The following is a 9,920-nucleotide window of genomic DNA, read 5'->3' on the forward strand; positions in this document are numbered from 1 at the left end:
AAATCTTAAAAAAAAAAACAAAAAAAAAAACACACACACATTTTGAACATAGTCCAAATCAGCTAACTAGTTAATATTTACTTAGCATTTATGTGCCAGACTCCCTATTGTTTTCTATGAGTCAAGAACCACTTCTAATCTCCTTTTCACAGAGGAGGAAAACTGAAATTTCAAGCGATTAAGCAATTTAGGCATCAGAGCCTATGGTGGAGCTGGAACCCAGGGAGTAGGGCTAGGACTTGGGAGATCAGTAAGGTGGCCTAGAAGCCTTGTTTTCCTCACTCTATGTGCCAGTCATGCTAGGCAATCCTAAACCCTGTTCTTAAGTACTATGCTGTTTTATCTTCATTGTATTGCAAATGGCTCAAGTATTAGCACCTTGCCACTTAGTTCAGTCAAAGGTTGAAATTCATTCATATCATACTTACCAATTCTAAGTTTACACATCACTTTGTCAAGGCCCTTCCTGATCGCACCCGAGTTTAGGTTAGGCATCCATTGTTTTTCCATTGCACTTCATACTTGCCTTATTATAGAGAGCATAATCTATACACTGAAAGCCAGGGCTTTAAAGTCAGACAAATCCTTTGAATTCTGAGACTACACTTAAAGGTTGAGTTTTGAGTAAATTTTCCTTATCTGTAAAAAAGGTACTATTAGGCAACTAAGTTATAAGTACTATAATAGTTTAGTATAATACATCATAATAAAAGTATAATAGTTGTTTAAATAATTCATGTAAACTGTATATTGCTTGGTAGAGTAGGTAGTTAGTAGTATTCAGTAAAAGATTAAATCCTGCTTTAAGAAATGTATTGGATTGCATCTCTCATGTTAATTTCCAGTTCAGAAACTAGGTAGAAGTAGTTGGCTATCCATCTTTATTTCCTGTGTTTTCAAAAAAGTTAACAGTGCAGGTAGTCTATAATGAACATTTCCTAAACTTCTTTTCGTAGGAAAGAAGTACACATGTTCTCAAGTATAATAGGACTTATTAGGTAGCAAGCGGCAGAAACCCAAATACTGGCTTGGGCAAAAAAAGGGAATTTATTAGAGGAATTACCAGGGTGTTGCTTGAAGTTTAAACAACCAATGAATGCTAAAGGCAAATCTATAGCTGGACCTCAAGAATAACCGGAAGCAGGGATTTAAACAGCGCCAAAGTTGGTCTTACTTTTACATGTAAGTTTCACTTCCTCCTATATAGCCTGTCTTCCTTCATAAAAAGGAATGCCACCATCAATTCCAGAGCTCTGTCTGTCGATGTCCATCATCACAGTGACGCAGGTTTAGTTTTCAAATCCAAAAATCCTAGAATTATTTGTGACTGACCTATCTTAAAGTCAGATGCCCATCTCTAAGTTTGAGTGAGGTATCTATCTCCTTAAGGATAATCAGCTGTGGCCAGGACAAGGTCTGTAAAAATATGGCAGATTCCACTCAAATCAACAGCTGGAGAAAAGGAAGTTTTTCCTATAAGAGGAAAGCTGAGGCACCGAGGTGGCTCAGTCAGTTAAGTGTCTGACTTCAGCTCTGGTCATGATCTCAGGGTCCTGGGATAGAGTCCTTGATTCAGCTTCCTGCTCAGCAAGGGGTCAGCTGTGCCTCTGCTTCCCTGTCCACCCCCCAGCTTATTCTCTGTCTCAAATAAATAAAAATCTTGGGGGGAGAAGGGAGGAAAGGAAAGCGCTCTATACTGCCATAGGGAAGTGCTATATGTAAGTCATCAAGTAAACCTCCTTTTTCTTCCAAAGAGGACATGGAATGAATTCCATCTCCCCAAGCCCATTTCTCATAATATGACATGTCAAGGGATGTCTTAACCTTTTGTTTAACCAAGATTCAGTTAAACAAACTTCAGTGCCTATGACATGCCCAGAACTGCACCAAATGTCACTTTGAACCAGCACCTGAAGTTTAAAATCTCTTCTGTAACAATTTTTGATAAAAAGGTAGTTGTTGACATTGCTAAAAGAACAATTAAGGAAAATGGAGCGCCTGAGTGGCTCGGTCAGTTAAGTGGCTGACTCTCAATTTCTGCTCAGGTCATGATCTTGGGGTCCTGAGAATGAGCCTGCATCAGCGGACTCTGCCCTCAGCGGGGAGTCAGTTTGAGGATTCTCATTCCCTTACCCCCTGCTCTAAGTAAATATATCTTTAAAAAAAAAAAAAAAAAGGAGTACCTGGGTCTCAATTGGTGAAACATCTGCCTTTGGCTCAGGTCACATTCCTGGGGTCCCAGAATGGGAGTCCCTCATCGGGCTCCCTGCTGAGCAAGGAGTCTGCTTGTCCTTCTTCCTCTACGCCCAGCCCCTATTCATGCAGTCTCTTTTTCTCTCTCAAATAAATAAAATCTAAAAAAGGAAACGGAGTCTTAGACTCAGAAATACTCACAGAAAAGCTGCAGCAATGGTACAATTCTTTTACTGGGCTCAACAAACTTGGACAATTCTTTTTACTAAGATTATTAAGTTTATTTTTATAGTAAAATATATTTCCAAAGTTTTGCAGAAATTTAATTAATTGGGGAAAAATACTTCAGTTAGTTTGGAAGGACAACCTTTAAAAGAAAAGAACAAGTGAATTCCATTCAGGAAGAAACAGACCAGTAGAATTGTATTTTCACTCCATTTTCCACTCCTTTTTTTCTTCCAGTTTTATTGAGAAATAATTGACATTCATTACAGTATAAGTTTAGGCATACAGTATCATAGTTTGATTTACATATATTGTGATCATTTAAGTTATCAAATTTTCTCATTTAAGCCACCTTTTCTGTGTGTGTGTATTTAGAGAGCCTTTTGGAGATGAATTAAAGGTCTTTGACTTCTTCAATCTGTTGACAAGCTCTTGAGAATGCTGAGAAATTTCCAAACAACCACTGTATTTTCTTCTAGGAACAAACTTCAGAGCCTCTTCCCAACTACCAGTGTTTTTCAGACATAACAAAATACGCATCATTTGATCTAAGGTGAGATTTTTGGTACCAGTATCCCACTGTAAATATCTATCTAATGGAAGGCGCTCCGTTGCCAGCTTCAGCCGTTTTGCCTTGGCAAGGGACGTGCCTGTCTGCATAGCCTTATCAACAAAAGATCCCACTACATAAATTTTATCATGCTTGAAAGTAGTCATAACATTAGGAGAATCTGCAGTTAAATATATAAGACTATCCTTTGGGAATAAATCTACATGAGACTTTTCTGTTGCTGTTAAAAGCAATTTGTCCCATTTTTCTCTGTAACGTTTAACTAACTCTTTATGATAAGCACCATCTATTTTAAGATTGCAGAAATAAAGATGGAAAGGATCAACATCCCTTCTGTTACATCCTTCACTTTCTAGAAGTTGGGAAACAGTATTTTGGAGTTCTTTTGGTTTCATGTAGTTATCATAATCCATGTCAAAAACCAAAGGTTGCCCAAACTGCATGGCCTGAGCACCTTTCCAGCCCATGGCAATGTCCATATTCCTATCCCAAAGTCGTAGAAATAGAAAGTTTTGCTCTTTATCTTCCTTAGTGGTTTCTAGCAATTGCTCTCTTATTGCTTTTTCCCTTGTTGCTGCTTTCATTTCCTTTTTTATTTGATTGGCTTTTTTCTTTTTTTCCTTAATATATAAATATTTTAAGTATTTTTTTTTTGATGATTTAGAAACACATTCCATAGTAGTTTTGAGTTCTTCTTCACTGATGTGTTCTGGTACTTCTTTGCCAAGCAATCGCCACATATCAATTAACTCCCTGATGGCAGCTAGAGGATCTTCATCCTTGCTACTTGAGACTGGTGAAACATCTTCTTCTTGCACACTAGACTTCATTGTAATTTTCCACCCATCCAGTCCCAGCTGTTCAGGAGGTGATGTACTCTCCGTTTTAGGATAGGACACTCCTGGTATTTTGGAAGACATGTATCTCTGTAGAATGGCTGAACATAAAACGCTTCTCTTCCTAGGAATGGTAAATGGCACCAAATATCTGGCACAAGATCTTAAGGTGATACTACCACTCATTTTGAGGAAAATAGGCATGTAAGACCCCTATAGGAGAAGCAAAATGTAATAAAGTTAGACAAACATTTTTAAATTTTTTAAACCTGTCAACTAATTATGCAAGTATAAATTTGAGATACCAAAAGCAAATGACTTTTTAAAAAAAGATTTTACTTATTTATTTGATAGGCAGAGATCACAAGTAGGCAGAGAGGCAGGCAGAGAAAGAGAGAGGGGAAGCAGACTCCCTGCTGAGCAGAGAGCCCGATGAGAGAGCCCGATGAGGGGCTTGATCCCAGGACTCTGAGATCATGACCTGAGCTGAAGGCAGAGGCTTTAACCCACTGAGCCACGCAGGTGCCTGGAGCAATTGATTTTTTTTAACACAAAGTGAGGACAACTTTATTTCCTGTACCATTAATTTTTCCTAGACTCCTGTGGCATAAAGCCTGTGATCAAACATCAGGCAAAAAGTTTACAACTTATTTGGGTTATTTTATTTTTTTAAAGATTTTATTTATTTATTTGACAGATCACAAGTAGGTAGAGAGGCAGCTGCTGAGCAGAGAGCCTGATGTGGGGCTCCACCCTGGGATCATGATCTGAGCCAAAGGCAGAGGCTTTAACCCACTGAGCCACCAAGGTGTCCCTGGGTTCTTATTTTTTACATAAATTTCATTATTTCTTTAGGAAAAAGAATATCTTGAAGAAAGATCCTTTTTAGATTCTTACCTAGGGGCCCAGAATATCAACATTACTGGATAACAAAGTAATGTTCTGCTGATAGGGTTGAGATCATGATACTATTTCTTCTCCATTCTACTCTAAGTCCAGATAGAGACCCAAACACAAGCTCCTTAACATAAGCAACACATGAAGACAGTAAGACAAAGGGCAGAAAAGTTATAGGGTACGGACCTGCTGTATCAATAGGACCTGCTGTATCAATGCTCTCATGTTTTCAAAACAGAAATGGACAAAGATTTACTGATTTAAAAACAAATAAAAAAATAGGGGTGCCTGGGTGCCTTAGTGGGTTAAATTGCTCCCTTTAGCTGAGAACATGATCTCATGGATCCTGGGACTGAGCCCCATATGAGGTTCCCTGCTCAGTAGGGAGTCAGTCCCCCCCCAAATCCCCACCCCCACTCACACTGTCTCCCAGATAAATAAATCTTTAAAAACAAGAAAATAGACCTCTTTTCTCCAGTTCAGAGTTTATTTTGCAGCACATAATGTTACTATCAAACAAAATGTCCAAAATTAGGGCAAATATATATAAGCTCCACAATTTTATCCTAAAGGTCTGGACATCCACAAAACAATGAAGATGTTTTAAAATGTGAAACTAGTACAGGATTTGAAGGAAAAAAAAAAAAGGAAATCAACTTTTTACAAAATTCAACTGAAATACTTGAAATATTCCTTCTTCCCTCTGCTTTATTTAACTCGGCATGCTTCTTAGAGTGGTTCTATAAGCTATACCCTGATGCTCACATGTCTTCCCCTCCTTTAAAAAGCAGATGTGCCTCTGAATTCTGTCGTTAGCCTCCACCCCCATTTTTCCCCCATTCTAAAATTCTCCATGTGAGGTCTGATCTATCTTTGTGGTTTCACCACCATGCATCAGAAGAAATACTTCAAATGCAACATATTAACATAATTGCTCTCCCTTCCCTTCCCAATCTGCTTTACCTACTACATGGTTTCAGGGAGGGACACTGCCATTCATCCATTTGCTGAAGCCAGAAACTGGGGGTCGTTTTATTACCACCCTCTCTGACACCCACCACATCTAATCTATTTGAATTACAACCACTTTACTTTCTAAATAATCTTGAATCCATTAATTTCTTTTGAATCCCATTATCTTAATTGCATCTGCTAGCCTCCTGATTTGCTCTGTCTCATCTCTAAGCCATTGGGAGCTGGTGCAAATCTAATCAATGCACTTGATACTTGCATCAAGTATTCCTCCTACTAGTTCTTATAGCACCCTCTACCTCTCGACCACGGTATTTGTAACACTCTTTGTAACTGCCAGGTTACTTATTTGCCTGGCTAATGGTAAACTCTATCAGGACAGACTATTTATATTAACACTGAACCCAGTACTCAGCAGTTTATGGCTCGCAGAGTCTCCAATGTGAACTTTTTAAAAAAATATTTTTATTTATTTATTTGACAGAGAGAGACACAGTGAGAGAGGGAACAGAAGCAGGGGGAGTGGGAGAGGGAGAAACAGGCTTCCCACCAAGCAGGGAGCCTGATGGCAGGCTCAATCCCAGACTCTGGGATCACGACCTGAACCAAGGCAGATGCTTAATGACTGAGCCACCCAGGTGCCCCCTCAATATAAACTTTTAAATCCACTGCTGCCAGGCACAAGTTCCAGACTTATACACATGGCTTTTAAAGTTTTCCACAAAATCATCTTTTGCTTACCTCTTTAGATACATCTTTAGCTATTCTTCACCTCAATCCTTTGATCAAGTATTCCTCCTACTAGTTCTTATAGCACCCTCTACCTCTCTACCACAGTATTTGTAACACTCTTTGTAACTGCCAGGTTACTTATTTGCCTGACTAATGGTAAACTCTATCAGGACAGACTATTTAGATTAACACTGAACCCAGTGCTCAGCAGTTTATGGCTCACAGGAAATCACTCAAGTATTTTTCGAATAAATATCCTGGACCAATGCTTTTCACATTTAAAATATGTTCAGACACCTTTAAAAAAAAAAAAGAAAAGAAAAGAAAAAAGTTTGGGGGAGGCAGCTGGCTAGCTTAGTTGGGAGAGCACAATGATTCTTGATCTGAAGGAGAGGGTGTCCTGAGTGCAAGCCCCATAGTGGGTATAAAGCTTACTTTAAAAAATTCTCTTAAAGTTTGTTACTGTTTTGCTTTTTAAGTAATTTCTACACCCAAAGTGGGCTCGAACTCAAGTCCCCAAGATCAAGAGACGCAGGCTCTTCTGACTTACCCAGCCGGGTGCCCCATCTTCAGACACCTTTGAAAGAAAACAACAGTTTAGTGCACCTGGGTGTCTCAGTGGGTTAAGTATCTGTCTTGGGCTCAGGTCACAATCCCAGGTCCCGGGAGCCAGTCCCACATCAGGACCCCTGCTCAGCGGGGAGTCTGCCTCTCCCTCTGGCCCTCCCCGGTCTCATGCTCCCACTCGCTCTCAATCTCTCTGAAATAAATAAAATCTTAATAAGTTTTGTTTTGTTTTGTTTTTTAAATAAAGAAAGAGGGGTGCCTGGGTGGCTCAGCGGGTTAAAGCCTCTGCCTTCCGCTCAGGTCATGATCCCAGGGTCCTGGGATCCAGCCTCACATCGGGCTCTCTGCTCAGCGGGGAGCCTGCTTCCTCCTCTCTCTCTCTGCCTGCCTCTCTGCCTACTTGTGATCTGTCTGTCAAATAAATAAAAAATCCTTAAAAAAAAAAAAAAGTAAAGAAAGAAAAAACAATTTAGACTCCCTGAGATATGATATTTAACGGGGAGTCCTCACCCCAATATGAGAAATACTGATTTCAAAAACCCTTCTTTGGAGTTTTGTCTTTGTAACCGGTAAAGATTTTTTTAGGATATCATAAAAATGAAAACTCAATTTTTAAAACAAACAAGGATATCATTTTTGGTAAACACTTCTCTGTTCCAGGGACTGTGCTACTTATAGTTTAAAAACCACTGGGCTTCCCCTCATCTGTGAGCCTCCTTAGCGCACGTGCTCCACTAAGCCCATTTTAGAAAGGTTTCCGCGTCCTCCCACCTCAACACACACAATTAAGATGTCAAGAAACATGCCCATACCAGGAGTGCGGAGACAGTGGCTCCCACTGGTGTCAACCGCAGGGACGCACACACGACGCAGCAGCCCGCGGTGAAGCGCTATGCCAGAAACCGCACCTCCCGCATCACCGCACATCGGTTTGGTTTCCGTACCTTGCACGTCAGCCGTGGCCGGAAATCCCGCCCACTCTATCCGGCGCTTGCCTATGACGTCAGGCCACTAGGGGAAAGCTTTCCAGCCGGAAAAGCGGTGCTGTTGTGGAGAATGCTGGCTGCTGCTCTGGGGCGGGTGCTAGCTAGGGACCATCTCGACTGTTGTGTTCTTGTAAATGGCTTAACTGGGTTACACCACTATTTTAAAAGTTTCTGTTCCTCTTCTCTTAACTTACTCTCTACTTGGTACACGTATTTATCAGCATTTACTCACGCAGTGCTAAAATAAAATGATGTTTTCAAAAGTCTCACTCAACTTTAAAACTGCTTGATGCAAGACTTAAACGTATGAAACTTTGTGAGCAGTTTATCAACAGCACCTGACACAATGTTTAGGACATGATACGGGACACGAAGTATCTCTCACTCCCCTTAGCTCACTTGTTAAATTTAATGTGAAAATAAAATTAAGTCACACACTGCAAATTAGTGGCCTTTGAGGCAAAATCCAGTCTGCAGGTGATTTGTTTAGGTAGTACATTTTCAAGTGTTGTAATTTAGTTGTCACTATTAAATCATTAGGGCCAACATCATTCCCTGGGGGAAAGGACAGTCTTTTTCAAGGAATGGTACTGAACAAAGTTGGACCCTTAACCTAAAACCATATAAAAATTAACTCAAAATGGATCAAAATCTTCAACATAAAAGTCAAAACTATAAAACTCTTAGCAGGAAACATAGAGGAGAATTACATGACATTGGATTTGGGAATGATTTCTTGTATGTGACCCCAAAAGCACAAGCAACAGAAGAAAACAGACATTTTGTACAAAATTAAAAACTTTGTATGTCAGGGGACACTACTGACAGAGTAACAGATTTGGAAGATGTGTAAGAAGTAAAAATGATAGAATTTGGTGACTGGTATTTGGGGTAGAAGAAGTCAATATTCTACTTTGAGCATTGGGACAGACAGTGATTAGTAGTGTGGGGAATGGGGGAAAAGAGTAGACAGGATGAGGGACGAGCTGGTGAGAGCAATTTTATTTTTTTAAAAGATTTTATTTATTTATTTAACAGACAGAGATCACAAGTAGGCAGAGAGGCAGGCAAAGAGAGAGGAAGGGAAGCAGGCTCCCCGCCGAGCAGAGAGCGGGATGCCCAGGACTCCGGGGTCATGACCTGACCCAAAGGCAGAGGCTTTAACCCACTGAGCCATCCAGGTGCCCCAGTGAGAGCAATTTTAGACATGATGACTGAGCTCCCTTCAAAGTCAGATGATGTCTCCTTTACAATATGTGGCAGTTGGATGCATGGGTCTAGAGTTAAGGAGAAAGGGAATGAACCAAACCTAAAGATTTGAGAGCTACGAAAGAGACTCTGAAACCAGTGTCTGTGAAACCATGTGGGTGGAAAAGATTACCCAGTGTCTGGGTAAAGAGGAAGAGTCAGCAAAGGAGACTGAAAATGAGCAGCTAGAGATACAGCGGTAAAATAATCAAAACATGACAGAAGCTGAGGGAAGAGTGTTTCAAAGAATAGTGACCCAAGAGGTTTCAATTGGACCAACTAGGTCAAATTCTGTCTATACATCATGTAACACAGACTGAGAAGGGTCCATTGCATTGGGACCATATTGTGAGGTTTGGAAACTGAAGCCAGATGAGAGTGGTTAAGGAATGAGTGGATTATGAGAAAATGGAGTTAGCAAGTGTAAATGTTTTAATGAAATTTGTCAGGGGCAATATACAATAGGTTCAGTTCCTAGGTGTGGCATCCAGGAATTTTTGTTAGTTATTATTATTGTTACGTTGGGAGAGACTTGACCAACCAATAGGATTTTTAGCAAGGTAATTGTCCCGTTATTTATTTGCCTAATGGTAAGCTCTATATAAATAAAAGATAGTGAGAAGAGTGAACTTCCTGAGAAGACTGAAAGAGATGGTATTCAGAGGACAATTGGAAGGAATTGGTCTTGGATAG

General features: G+C 40.1%; 1 protein-coding gene across 2 annotated transcripts; it reads right to left on the reverse strand.

Annotated features, from left to right (window-relative positions):
* Nucleotides 1-2,408: 2,408 nt before the first annotated feature.
* TRMT10C (tRNA methyltransferase 10C, mitochondrial RNase P subunit) lies at nt 2,409-7,960 on the reverse strand. 2 transcript variants are annotated; one of them, XM_059164287.1, is made up of 3 exons: nt 7,806-7,958; nt 6,977-7,003; nt 2,409-4,038 (listed from the first exon to the last, which is right to left on the reverse strand). In XM_059164287.1, exon 3 carries the CDS (start codon nt 4,027-4,029, stop codon nt 2,758-2,760), a length of 1,272 nt encoding a protein of 423 aa, XP_059020270.1. In that variant the 5' UTR covers nt 4,030-4,038; nt 6,977-7,003; nt 7,806-7,958; the 3' UTR covers nt 2,409-2,757. The 2 variants fall into 2 exon arrangements, with proteins under 2 accessions (XP_059020270.1, XP_059020269.1); XM_059164286.1 differs by lacking the exon at nt 6,977-7,003 and having other exon boundaries at nt 7,806-7,960.
* Nucleotides 7,961-9,920: the final 1,960 nt, after the last annotated feature.

The sequence above is a fragment of the Mustela lutreola genome, chromosome 2 (genome assembly GCF_030435805.1).
Source record: "Mustela lutreola isolate mMusLut2 chromosome 2, mMusLut2.pri, whole genome shotgun sequence".
NCBI lineage: Eukaryota > Metazoa > Chordata > Mammalia > Carnivora > Mustelidae > Mustela > Mustela lutreola.